At 39.2% G+C, this 13906-nt stretch overlaps 2 protein-coding genes across 5 annotated transcripts in view; one reads left to right on the top strand and one right to left on the bottom strand.

Annotated features, from left to right (window-relative positions):
- The window catches only part of CASK (calcium/calmodulin dependent serine protein kinase), a 359561-nt gene that overhangs the window by 201705 nt on the left and 143950 nt on the right, over positions 1–13906 (top strand). The gene's annotated exons all lie outside the window — the stretch shown is intronic.
- GPR34 (G protein-coupled receptor 34) lies at positions 4252–11650 on the bottom strand. 3 transcript variants are annotated; one of them, XM_047076099.1, is made up of 4 exons: positions 11533–11650; positions 10940–11033; positions 5028–5887; positions 4805–4923 (listed from the first exon to the last, which is right to left on the bottom strand). In XM_047076099.1, the coding sequence occupies exons 3-4, from the start codon at positions 5806–5808 to the stop codon at positions 4844–4846; spliced, it is 861 nt and encodes a 286-aa protein (XP_046932055.1). In that variant the 5' UTR covers positions 5809–5887; positions 10940–11033; positions 11533–11650; the 3' UTR covers positions 4805–4843. The 3 variants fall into 3 exon arrangements, with proteins under 3 accessions (XP_046932053.1, XP_046932054.1, XP_046932055.1); XM_047076097.1 differs by having other exon boundaries at positions 4252–5887; positions 11533–11648; XM_047076098.1 differs by lacking the exons at positions 10940–11033; positions 11533–11650 and adding an exon at positions 6679–6910 and having other exon boundaries at positions 4252–5887.

Raw genomic sequence — 13906 nt, 5'->3', positions numbered from 1 at the left:
CCCCCTCATATCTTCATCTGCAAACCAGACTGCATTGAGACACTGCAACAGCCATTTACTGGTGTGTGTTCTCAACTGGGCCATGTAGCCATGAAAAAAGACATTGCATCATCCAACGTGAGAGTGTGCCTTCGTTTCTATCTCAGTTGATAGTTCAGGGTACATTCTGAGTTTTGAATGCTTTCTTCTGATCAAAAATAGAAGTTTCTTTGCAAGTTATGTTGTCTGTTGGTGCCTGACTTAATGACTAAGTAGATGTCATCATCTGTTGTGAGTATTTCTCCCACTTTGTGCTTTTGCTTTTATATTAGTTTGTGGGGTTTGATCAAAAAAATAGTAAGTGTGCATTTTCCCTATAGTTATTTCTCATTTTGTTAATAGAAGGTTCTTTCCCATCCACAGATGAGTTAGTCACTTACATATTTTAAATCTTTTATTGATTTCATTATTTACATCTGACAGTCTAATCCACTTACAGTTTTTGGTGTGGAATGAGGTGAGGCTGTAAACTGACTTTTGATTTTAAATAAGCACAGCACTATTTATTAACCCATCCCTTCCTTCCCCTGTGCCCTTCGTGATGTTTCCTTTATTTGCAGTGGTTCTCCCTGAGGGAGGAAAGTGTATCACAGTCACTCAGAAAGCTTTTCAGAAATCCTCTTAACCCCACTTTGGACGATTCTAGCGCATCTTGAATACCAGAATACTTTGGCCGCCCTCTGATTATCCCTGCCCCTTCTCTTGTGAGAGCCATTAATTATGTCATATAATCTACTCCTGTATCATCAAGGGTCTGCTTAGAGATGTGGATTCTGTTCCACTGATAAGCGTACCCTTGGACCTGCTGCACAGTGCTCTTCTTATTGAACATGAATGCATTTTAATATCTGGCCAAATAAGTTTCCATTCATATTTCAAAAACCTAAAAAATAGCCTGTTAACATGTTTCTGCAAAATCCAGGTTGCCTTTGGAGAGAACTCTATTTCATGTTGTTTTGCTCTTGCAGGTAACTTTCAGTAAGGCTTTGCTTCACAGAGTTGTAATTATCTTAGTTCTACTTTTATATCAGCAGGACTGAAGAATCCATTTTAAAAGAAGTTGAAAATAAAGCCTTCTGTACTTGAACAAAATTTCCTTTTTCTGTTGACCTGATCTTAGAAATTCAACCATCATCAAACCCAGCTCTGCACGGAATACTTTTCCAAAATGAATAGCAACACTCAGCATTTAGGCCTCAGTGTGGCAGCCAGGCAGTTAAGTTTGCCCTTGTTTAGTTTTGCATATGTGAGATGCTATTTAGAAACTTGTTCTGAATATCTTTTGCAAGGTGAGGATATGTATATACCTCAGAATTTCCTTTTTCTGTATGCTTCTAGAGCTAAACCTTGGGTTGGGGGAGGTAGGGACAAGTGCTTCCTGCTTACAAACACTAATGCTCGGTAAGAAATAAAAGATTATATATAATAAATAGCCTTAAATTTGGTAAGCCAGTAGCATGTTTTTCTAAAAATTTACAAACATTCTCAGGATTCAGTTTACTATAAGGCATATTATTAGTGAAACTTCTATCAATAAACAAAATCTGTTATAAGCTTATGCACAGATTGACTTTTATCAAAATTTATTTTACTGAAAATATTATACCACAAATTAATTCAGTGTTGTAATTTTCCTTTTTTTTTTAAGAATGCCATTGTACAGGACTTTGTATAGGGATCATCTCATTTAATATAAATAATGAGACAGCTTCTAGAACTATGAGTGTATTTATATTTCTTTTAATGTTCATAAAACTAATAGTAATGTGATTTAAGCATCCAAACTGTATGTTTACAATAGAGGCATGAAGGGGTATAAAATGCTTGCTAGTAATGTAAAAGAAAATTTTTTTAACTTTGAGAACATGAGGGGAAATTCTTACTGTCATATTTTAAAACCATACAAACAAATGCTGAATTTCAGTTTGGTGGTATTTGCTAATAATGTCAGAGCCAAGTAATACAAGTTTTTTCTGAGCTAATTTTTCTGCAAATTTCAATTTTCTCAAATGTTTCTTGTTTCTTAAATATAATTCCACTTTGACCTGTTCTTTATTCAATCAGTTGTGTGTACTTACCGAAATATGGCTGTGCACTAATTGTATACAAGGCAAATCCCATTAAAACTTATTCAACCCATGAGGCGGGCACCTGGGTGGCTCAGTAAGTTAAGCATCCAGCTTCAGCTCAGGTCATGATCTCATGGTTTGTGAGTTCAAGCCCCGCGTCGGCCTCTGTGCTGACAGCTTGGAGCCTAGAGCCTGCTTCTGTTTCTGTATCTCCCCTCTTTCTGTCCCTCCCTCCCTCTCCCTCCCACTTTCTCTCTCTCTCTCTCTCTCTCTCTCTCTCTCTCTCTCTCTCTCTCTCAAATAACATTAAAAAAAAAAATTCTATTCGGGGCACCTGGGTGGCTCAGTTGGTTGAGCATCCAACTTCGGCTCAGGTCATGATCTCACGGTTTGTGAGTTCGAGCCCTGTGTCGGGCTCTGCTGACAGCTCAGAGCCGGGAGCCTGCTTTGGATTCTGTGTCTCCCTCTGTCTCTGCCTCTTCCCCACTCACACGTTGTGTCTCTTTCTCTCAAAAAATGAATAAAAATCAAAAAAAGTGTTTTTTTTTTAATTTAAATTCAACCCTAACAAAATTCTTCATACTCTTTAATACTGATTTCTCAATGAGCGTCCCACCTGAAGTTTGAAGAATCATTCTAACTATAAGAAATTCTCATACTCTGTGACAAACTTATGAATGGATCTTTGGAGTTTGTCATAACAGGCTTTTACATATTTACTCAATAGCATTCTGATTCTATGTGTGACCAAAAAAACTGAACACATGCTGGACAAACTTTTAAGAATGCTTCCTTTAATGACATCTCCTGATTCCAATTGTATGATGCTCTGTGCAGTTATATCCAGATACACCAAACAAGAAAAAAACGAAATACACCCACATTTCCAATTCTGTTAAGCACCCCTTCCCTCCCTCCTTGTCTCATTCATCCACTCATTCATTTATTCAGCAGATACCTCTCAGTGTGCCTTGCAACGCACTAATCTCCCAGGAGCCCTTTTGATAAATAAGACCCCTTTCTCTTGGGGCTTAGTCTCCAGTTAGTTTTGAGCATACATGAAAATTTCAGAACTTGCTTCCTTTAATTCTAATCTATAATTTTGTTTTCTTATAAAATATTTCAAACACTCAGCAATATGCCAAAAATAATATGACAGATACCCAAGTACTATCACAGAGGCTTAACAGACATTAACATTTTGCCATGTTGGCTTGAAATCTCTCCAGCTGCAACCATTAACCTTAAGTTGGTGTGTTATGTTGTGTATATTATGCACATTTTGTTGTTACGTATCTATAGATCCATAAATAATGTGGTATTTTATGTGTTTTTGTGTTTTACATAAATGATTTCACATGGTATATACCCTTTTTGCAGTTGGGGTCTGGGGAGGGTGTTTTTTATTCAACATTGTTTTTTGTTGATTCTCCATGTTGATGCATGCAGGTGTAGTTCCTTGAAGCACTGGGTAATACTCCCTTTTGTGAATAAGCCACAGTGTATTTCTCCATTCCTTTGCTGATGCATACTCAACTTAGGTCGTTTCCAAGCTTTTGATGTTATGAACTAGTAGTTCACTGAGCATGATTATGTATGTTTTTTTGTGAACATGCTTGAGTCGTTCTGTCCAATGTATACCTAGTAGCAGACTTGATGGATCATAAGGTGTGCATATCTTCAATTTTACTCCAGTAAGGTGTGGTCCAAGATGGCAGAGTCATTCATAAATCTGCTTTAAAGAAGGTGGGGGTTTAAGTCCTATTGCTAGGCTATCAAATTCTTAGCTTATCTGTTCTTTGATTTTATTGTACAGTATTTAAATTCTATTTTATCTAAGCAGTGATAGATAATAAATGTTTTTAATTTTTAAGTAGAATTTTATTATGTCATCTATTATGGAGGTTCAGGCATAAATGAATACACTAGCAAATTATACAGGCTTTTTAAATGACAAAGAACATATTTTCTGACACGTTGTTGGTCCTCAAATCATTTATCTTTTTAAAAAAAAACTTTATTTATTTTGAGAGAGAGAGAGAGAGAGAGAGAGACAGAGTGCACAAGTGGGGAAGGGGGGATTCTCTTCCTCCCCCCTTCCCCACTTGTGCACTCTGTCTCTCTCTCAAAATAAATCGTGACCAGACGTTTAACCGACTGAGCCATCCACGTGTCTCCAAATCATTTACCTTTGAAACACACTCTAATATTAAGTGCTTAATTTTGAGTAACTACTTTAGTAACTTGAGAAAGTATGGTATTTTATTCTGTTGTTAAAACTATAAATTTCACTTAACTCTATAATCTATGTTAAGAGTGTTAACAACATGTTTTGAAAAGATTTTACATACAGATTTAAAATCTAGTGATGAGTATAAGCTTCTCTTGCCCTTGAAATATTTTACAACTAAGCAAATGAAATATCACAAATATGCAACAAGCTTTGAGCAGATCTGAGCTTTGCAAATGCTAGAGCTTTGTTTCATAGGTTTTAGTTCTTCAAAGTATTAAGATGTTGTATTTTCTCATTCTTTTTAATGTGTTTACTTCAAGTGATTTAAGAAGGAGACTGAATTTTAGCTGCAGCAGATGTATCATGCAGGGAGTACCCTGGTTTAAATTCTGACGTGCTTTCACTTCTGCTCGCTTCCCCTTGAAAGCGTCTAGAAAGAAGCTGGCACATTATTTTGCGGATGTTACTGGACATCAGGAAATACATGACTGGGTCTAAGCAACTATTGAAAGACGAGAAGACCAGCATGATCTCGTTGGTTTTGTGAACAATTTCCTTCCAATAGCAAGGTGGATTGTTTAGCTGTGAAAAAATATAGACAAATCGGAAGGCATGATACGGAACAAAACATATAGTAAAAATGATGAGTACAATAAAGGAATTCCGAGCTGTGGTGGCATATTTACCAGAGTTGGGAAATTTGGACCTCCTTTTAGAAATCCTCAGTAGATTCTTGCCGATCTTAATATATGAAAGGATTATTAGTAAGAAAATTAGCCAGAACATTACCACAAGAATGAGGTTAAAAATTGCTTCTCCCTTGGCATTCGTCCTCTCTCTATAATGGAAGCACATTGTGGAATTATTGGAATCATGGCCTTCTTTCTTAGGGGCTAATATAATCATAGCTAGAAATCCAGCAAGAGCAACTGTCCATACTATACAGCAAACATAAATACTTTGTTTGGTTGTTACTGCCTTCCGTTGTTGTATAGACCGATTGATTTTTATGTAGCGATCCAAACTGATGAATCCAAGCAAAATAATGCTAATGTACATGTTCATATAAAATAGTGTTCCCACAGCCCTGCAAAGGATCATATTGAGTGTCCACTTGTTCTGGTTAATGTGATACATTATGCGGAAAGGCAGGCAGAAGATCAGTAAGAGATCTGCAATGGCTACATTCAGTAGGTAAATCTGAATGGAGTTTCTCTTGCGGTGGATACCCAGAAATACATAGAGGGCGATTATGTTTCCAACCAGTCCCACGATGAAAATAACAGAGAAGGATACTGTTAACACGCTAGAGAGCAGTTTCTCATCCATGACACAGTCAGTATCTGATGTTCCTGACATGGTGTGTGGCGTTGGGATGCTGTGATTAGCTGTAAAGTTCACTCCCTGAGAGGACCAACGCCAGCTGTAGGCCGAAGTGGTTGGCATTGTTACGGCGTGACTTCTCATTGTCTGGTGTAGGGATCAAAAAGTGAAGGTGCTAAATGACGTGTTCCTTGTGTGTAGCTTTGGTATCTTCAGAATTTTCCTACAAGGGAAAGCAGCATTGAGTTATTTGCCATTTTAATAAGTTTCTTTAAGCACAAATAATAAGCGATATATTTTCAGATGGGAGAAACTTTGAGTATCTGCACTATGTATGTAGCAGCAGCATGGTACCACAACTCAAGCAGTAAGTGTACTAGAGTCTTAGGGAATGTCCTGCTCTAACCTTTCCTATGGCTGTGGTATATGTTCAAGGTTTGTTTTATTTAACTTGCCGTATGGAGTTTGTTATGGGAATAGAGACAGACGTATGGAGAAATGACAGCTCATATTGTTCAAAGATAAGGGTCCATTTCCCGAAAGGTAGTTACAGCCATGAGTGAGCTGGGCCCACTGCTGACCCCTGCCCAGCTCCCTGCCTTGACTCCTTCCCTTGTGTCTGGTATCTGTTCATTTGGGCAAGGATTGCCACACAGCATATGACATAAACTGTGGCAGTCTTCCATCCCGGGGGGGAATAGAAGAAAGAGTCCTAAATTTCTTCCTTTTCAAGCTAAGACCAAGTTGGGCGTATTAAAATCATTTGCCTGCGAGCTATGCAGACCCAAGAGAGCAGAACACCTGCCCCCTCAGACAGACTCTTGTAACAAGGTAGCCAAACAAAACCAAGCCGGGTGGCAAAGGCTGCCAGTTAGTTGAGACAGACAGTCTCCTGACCCGGAAGCATAGAGTGATAGTACAGATGGGAAGCACGATGTGCATTCCAAGATTCTGAAACAACTAACTGCAGCTTACTATGCCCCAGGTTAGGTCATTTGCAACTGTCGCTCGAACCTTATAAGAGTGTGTGTGAATTCCACTTGTTTGCCGCAGCAGAGAATGTTAGCAGCGCCACCTATTCTTGGCTCCTTCCTGGGCATTGAGTGCAATGAAGCCCTCAGTCTGAGAGGCCATCATAAGGAGCTAGAAGACATGAAGAGAGGGTCCCAGGAGGTCTCAGAGTGACTGCCCCATTTCTCTACAGCAGCATCTTAGCAGGTGTAACACAAAGACATTCCAAGCAAGGTTAGCAAAATCAGACCTGACTAACTCTGTGACCTTGGTGACACCAATTCATCTTTTCTAAGCTTCAGGTTTCTCATCTGTAGAAATGCACAATGTGTATGAAGAACTTAACCCTGGGCACATAAAAGTACTCAATGAAAATTAGTTTTAAAAAAAAACAAAACACCTGGGTGCCTGAGTGTCTCGCTCAGTCAGTTGAATATCCAACTTCGGCTCAGGTCACGAACTGAGTTTGTGAGTTCAAGCCCTGTGTCAGGCTCTGTGCTGACAGCTGGGAGCCTGGAGCCTGCTTCGGATTCTGTGTCTTTCTCTCTCTCTCTCTCTCTCTCAAAAATAAATAAACATTAAAAAAATTTAAAAACCACCTTTGGGGGATGCCTGAGTGGCTCAGTTGGTTGAACCTCCAACTCTTGATCTCAGCTCAGGTCATGGTCCTAGGGTCATGGGATCAAGCCCTGCATCAGGCTCTGAGCTGAGCATGGAGCCTGCTTAAGATTCTCTCTCCCTGTGCCCCTCTCCCCTGCTCATGCACATGCATTCTCTCTCCCCCACCCCCACCACTCTCCCCCATTCACACACACTCTCTCTCTCTAAAATTTATATATATAAAAACACCTTTGGACTAATCTCATTTTAGTAAATATTTCATACATGGCTAAGTACTGCATGGAAACCAAAAGTGAACAAGTCCAAGATCCTGCTCTCAGGAAACATTTTTGTAGGCATGCACATTCAAATTCTGAATGCTATATTGTAAAGTGGAATTGAATGAAAATAACTTCTGGATGTGACATGGTACGCAGAGAAATACATTTGGAAGAACTTAGCCTTTCTTAATATTCCACCTATAATTTGATCAAGAAGAAACCATATAGTCGAGGGTAAAATTCCAGTTTAAAATTTTGCTAAAGAGGGAAAATTGATTCCAGGGAAGAAGAACTGGCTGGTGAAGAGGAAGTTATGTAATCTATCTCTGGTAAGAGCCTGTCTCCACAGTTCAGGTCAGTGGAGGGAGGGAGGCAGGCGGACCCAGTCTAGTCTGTCCTGTGTCTCAACTGCAGGAACCAATTTCAGCAAAGTTTATAGAAACTTGCATGTATCTGGTGATCAGAAATTCTAAAAGGAAAGGGCAATCTAGGAAGAATGGAAGCCGATAATGCAATGTAGATTACCAGGAAGAGGAAAAGGGTGCCTAAAGGAGGAATTTGCATTGTATGGTTAGGTGGGAAGCTTGCTGCAGCTTGGGTAGAAACCTCCCATGGCCACTGATGAAAGGAAATTTGATGGCAAGTGACATGACTTTAAGAGCTCAGATAGCCAAAATGCCTGTAAAAACTCATCTGTAAGTAGTTCTTTTTTTTTTTTTTTCCTTCTTCCATGCCAGATCTTAAACTCCATTAGGATTGGGAACCAAGTCTTTTTTTTTTGTTTGTTTGCCTCTGTGTAGCAAGTGCTTAGCACAATAAATATTGCTGAATGAAAGAGGGAATTTAGTAGAAAAGCAGGTGGAGTTCTACATGTGGACAGCAAAATCAGCTGTTCAAGTACAGGAAGAGCTTTGACTGCATTAAGAAAATTGCATTTGACCGAGGTTGCTGGGTTGGTAGTATGATGCGCCTACAGCAAAAACTAACCCCCTTCTTTGGTTGAATTCACAGATATGGAATGTCTTAAGTGGAGATTGTCACCACTAACCTGAAGGTTGTCACTACTAGTCCTGAACTGGAATACAGCCATTTCATCCTAACATCACACTTAGAAACTGCCACAGACCACATGGGGAGAAAAGCCCAAATTATGTCATAGGAGCGAGCTGAAGGAAGTAGGCACCTTACCCTGGAGATATAAAGAGACTGTCAGTGGCTCTCAATCCTGAGCTGCATATTAGAACCCCTTTGAGGGCTTTTTAAAGATACCACTGCCTGGCTCCAGCCCCAGATCTTCTGATTTAATTGATCTGGAATGGGCTCCAGGCAATGGTTTCCTTTAAAAGCTCCTCAGGGGATTCTAATGTGCATCGAGAATTGAACCCTTGAGCTAGATGGCTGACCCATTAACTAATATTTATTTAGCAGTTGCTGTGTACCAGGCAGTGTGTTAAGCACATTTATATTCATGTACATAATCCTTATATTAAACTTGTGAGGTAGGTATTACAAAAGAGACAATGAGAAATCAAGAGGTTGTGAACTTTACCCATGACCACACAATTCTTTAAATGGCAGTACCCAAGCTGGGACTCAGATCTGCCTACCTTTTAGGGTCCATGATCCCTAAACCTCACTCCTCCTGATCACATATGAACAGCATTTTCTTTTTTAATTCTGAGTTCTGTCAGCAGTATTTAGACATGATTCCTTCAACATTATCCACGTTGGCAATTTTTTTAAGATTTTTTTTTTTTTAAGTAATCACTACACCCATTGTGGGGCTCAAAGTCACAACCCCAAGATCAAGAGTCATATGTTCCACCGACTGAGCAGCCAGACACCCCTTAAAGATTTCATTTTTTTTAAGTAATCTTTATACCCAGGGTGGGGCTTGAACTCACAACCCGAAGATCAAAAGTCACATGTTCTACTGACTGAGCCAGCCAGGTGCCCCTCACATTAGCAATTTTAAGAAGAGGCTATACCTTCTAGCTTTACTTTTTTGGAAAAAGGTATTAATCTTTTCATTTGCCCTGTCCATTAGAGTAAGTAAAGAAGTCCAGAGTTTACAGAATCACAAATCATTCATCAGAATGTTTAGTTTCAAACTTACTTCTAGGCCTGAAAGCCATAATCAGGATGTTTCTAGAAAGCTGTTAGCACAAAAACCTTTCTGGTTTTGCTTTATTTTCAAGCCTAAAGAAAATAAAGTAAGGGGAGCCTGGATGGCTCAGTTGATTGAGAGTCCAGCTCTTGATTTCAACTCAGGTCATGATCTCACAGTTCATGGAATTGAGCCCCACGTCTGGGCTCTGTGATGACAGTGGGGGGCCTGCTTGGGATTTCCTCTCTTTCTCTCTCTGTCCCTCCCCATGCCCCTCCCCATGCATGCATGCATGCTCTTGCTGTCTCTCAAAATAAACATTTTTTAAAAAAAGAGAAAATAAATGGGGCGCCTAGGTGGCTCAGATGGTTGAGCGTTTGACTTCGGCTCAGGTTATCATCTCATGGCTTGTGAGTTCGAGCCCCATGTTGGGCTCTTTGCTGACAGCTTGGAGCCTGGAGCCTGCTTCAGATTCTGTGTCTGTCTGTCTGTCTCTCTCTCTCTCTGCCCCTCCCCCCGCTCGCGCTGTCTCTCAAAAATAAATAAACATTAAAAAAAAAACGAGAGAGAAAATAAAGCAAAAGCAATGCATTTGTTTAAGTAGTAATAGTAGCCATCATTTAGAACCATGTATTAGATGGCTAGTGTCTAGTCGTCTATTAACAAATTAACAGACTAGATTCTGTTTTACACTTAATGGCTGATGTTTGCCTCCGTTCAATGTGTCCGTCACTCACTATTCTTAAGGCCATCTGTTGATGTATTAAAAACTACTTATTTGATAAGAATGGCCAGTGAGGACAAGAAACAGACCACTGTATTCACATAGTGGACTAATTTCCCAGTGGGCATTGAGACTCCTGTGCCATATTGAAGTCACAATGGTTTCCTGATAGTAGATGGTAAAGGTTTTTTAAGTGTTGTTACTTGACAAATCCTGAAGCTTGCCATGCTGTGTTAGTGCTGCATTTGTAGCCGGTACCACCACCCCCTTCCGATAGTCTTCATCTGGCTCACGTAGGAGCTTCTGTACTGGAGGGCAGCACCCTACAGATTCCGCGGTGGCCTCGAATAAGCAAAAGCTTTTTCTTTTCTTTTTGAGTTTGCATTTATTTAAGTAATCTCTACACCCAACATGGATCTCGAACTCACAAACCTGAGATGAAGAGTTGCATGCTCTTGTGACTGAGCCAGCCAGGCAATCCGAGCAAAAGCTTTTTAAATGCATTCTGGGTACGTTTGTGAAAACATCACATCGCTCTGTTAAAATACATACCTATTTGGCAATAGTAGCAACCTTTCACTGTTTGTAGTTTGACTTGATAGTGACCGGATCCCTCAGGCCATGCTTCAAAAAATTGCACTAATTGCTGCATACAGAATAAAAATCAAAAGCATGTTGCTTAGGAAATAATACAATTAGTAGTATATTCGATTTTGCTATAAATTTAACAGTAAAGTACAACCATTGAAACTAGGGAGTCAGCATAACCATAACGTTAATAAGTGATAGATCACTTCTACCACATTGGAAATAAAATTGGTTGCTTATGAAAATAACTTTCAGTCAACTCAAGTGGCTCTGCAGGTCTTTATGGCAGAATGCAAAAGACAGTGTAAAGCAGTGTGACCGCATCAGTAGATGAGCTTCAGTCCCTGCAGTGTCCTCAAGTACTTCAAGTAACTAAGAAGACAGCCTCATTTTAAGTCAAACCAAGGCAGAGGTCTCATTCGAGCACCTTACTCAGGGCTCCAGAAAGCAAAGTGGTCCTAGTCACCACGAAGCCGCTTTCACTTTTAATATTCAGAGAATCAAATTTTAACTGAAATAATGGATCATTTCTATAACTGAAATCAAGGAGTACTCACAGTTCAGGCTCTCTTGCAGTAAAGGAGCAGAGCCCCAAGCTTCCCTAAACACAGAGACTCTTCTTTATGTGTCAGCTGGGTTCTCCATCCGGTGGTGGTTCACTTGGTTGAGGTTGTCTTTTTATATATTTGCATGTGGTAATCAGGCTGTTTCCCCCCCCCACCACCCCTTTTCTTTCTTTTTTCGATATGATACCCCTCTGAGTCCTTGTAGAAATGTTAACAAAGAAAAAAAAAAAAAGCCAGCCCACCAGCATGCAGCAACTTCATGTTTAAGGTCGGTCAACATTCCTTTAGAAGATTTTTTCTATGCATACCTTTCACCTTGGCAGTTGTAGGAAGTTTTCTCTTATCCTCCCCAGATAAAGAAGGTTTATGAATTCTAAGCAGAAATACACATTTTCTGTTTTTCCTAAGAAGTGATGCATAATATGCATTGCATTTGCTGTTTCTTTCGGGATTCACTTTAGAAATTAAGCTATTCACAGAAAATGGCGTTCCCGTATTGAATTCTCCTAACATCAGTAACGAATTATTTTATTCTTTTTTTTTAAGTTTTGAGTTTTTTTTTCAACTTTTATTTGACCTGTACATTATTTTAGTGTATTTTCATGCATACCCTGAAGATCTTGGATTTATTTTCTAAAACAGTCTTACAATTTTGGACGAGATGAGATTTGGGATCGTATTCTCCCCTTTTTATCACTGTGACAGACTCTCCCAAGTAAATTGACATATCTCCTATCTTCTACAGAAAATAATGAAGGAATTCTGCAGTTTTTGTTTTGGTCCCAATCCAATATTTAATGACTATCTGTCTATCTCTGTAACTGCTGGCCTTGCAGTTTCATGGCATTTCCCTTTTTTTGTTGTCATCTGAAACGAAAGATTAGTTTTTATCCTCCCCATAATTGTCACCGTGCAGCTTTACTTATGCTAAATAACATTTAACTCACTGGGCTTTATCTAACATTCTAATTATATCTGGGTACTTACACGCTTCTGAACCCGTATTCTCCAGAGCTTTTGCTTTGTTATGACACATGGGACAGAATATTTTTAAATTCTAGAATGAAAATATTTTGTAGCTTTTACTTCCCCCTTAGAACTCCTGAGAAGGAAGAAGATTACTGTGTTGGTCGGGCAGGAATTTCATGTGTGTGCGGTTAAAAAAAAAAAAAGTGTAATATTAAACTTGCTATCTTAACAATTTTTAAACATACAATCCAATACTGTTAAGTATATTTATATTGTTGTGCAGCAGATCTCTGGAACTTTTCATCATGCAAAACTGAAACTCTGTCATCACTACATACTAATTCCCTTTCCCTGCCCTTGGCAATTACTTTTCTATTTTATATGATTTTCACTAACATAGATCATTCATTTGAGTGAAATGATACTGTATTTCATTCTTTTATGACTGGCTTTTTTCGTTTAGCATAATATTCTCGAGGTTCCCCCATGTCATAGCATGTGACAGGACCGCCTTCTTTCTCAAGCTGAGTAATGTTCCATTGCATGTGTGTATCTCTTGCATTTTCTTTATCCATGCATCTGTTAGTGGACATTTGAGTTGCTTCCACCTCTTGGCTATTGTGAATAAAGCTTCAGTAAGCGTAGCTATGCAAATATATTTTGGCAGAATTTTTTTTATGACTTAAATAGGTGTTTATCTATTAGCATTCTATTTCACTAAATCTAGCATAAATCTTTTTATATTATACTAGCAACCTTTCCACACCTAAGCCTCCCATTTCAAAATACTAACCCTGTTTTCATCTTCAGTGCCCTGGTGGCCCTACTATGACCAGATTTCAGTGCACATACGGTCCCCAACTTACAGTGGTTCAACTTCAGATTTTTCGGCTTTGCAGTGGTGCAAAAACCATGTGTGCTCAGCAGAAACCGCACTTCAAATTTTGATCTTTTCCCAGGCAAGCGATATGTGGCACCAGCAGTGTTACCGGCAGTGGCAGTGAGCTGCAGCTCCTGGTTGGCCATACTGTCTCGAGACTCAACAACCGATATGCTTACAACCATTGTATACCCATGCAAGCATTCTCTTTTTCGCTTTGGATATAGTATTCAATAAATTACATGAGATATTTAGCACATTGTTATAAAATATGCTTTGTGATAGATGAGTTTGCCCAACTAGAGGCTAACGTAAGCGTTCTGAGCATGTTTAAAGTAGGCTAGGCTAAACTATGGGATTTGGGAGATTAGGTGTATTAAATGCCATTTTCAACTTATGATATATTCTTTTCTTTTAATGTTTATTTTTGAGAGAGAGAGACAGAGACAGACAAAGTGTGAGTGGGGGAGGGGCAGAGAGAGAGGGAGGCACAAAATCTGAAGCAGGATCTGGGCT

Source organism: Lynx rufus, unplaced genomic scaffold, assembly GCF_022079265.1.
Source record: "Lynx rufus isolate CCGP_SWC_20201006 ecotype Redwood Valley unplaced genomic scaffold, mLynRuf1.p SCAF_14, whole genome shotgun sequence".
Lineage (NCBI taxonomy): Eukaryota > Metazoa > Chordata > Mammalia > Carnivora > Felidae > Lynx > Lynx rufus.
The sequence above is the reverse complement of the archived record's forward strand: the minus strand, read 5'-3'. Positions and strand labels throughout refer to the sequence as shown.

Excerpts from the sequence above, each read along its gene's own strand:
- GPR34 (XM_047076097.1), bottom strand. The coding sequence starts at position 5,808 with ATGAGAAGTCACGCCGTAACAATGCCAACCACTTCGGCCTACAGCTGG.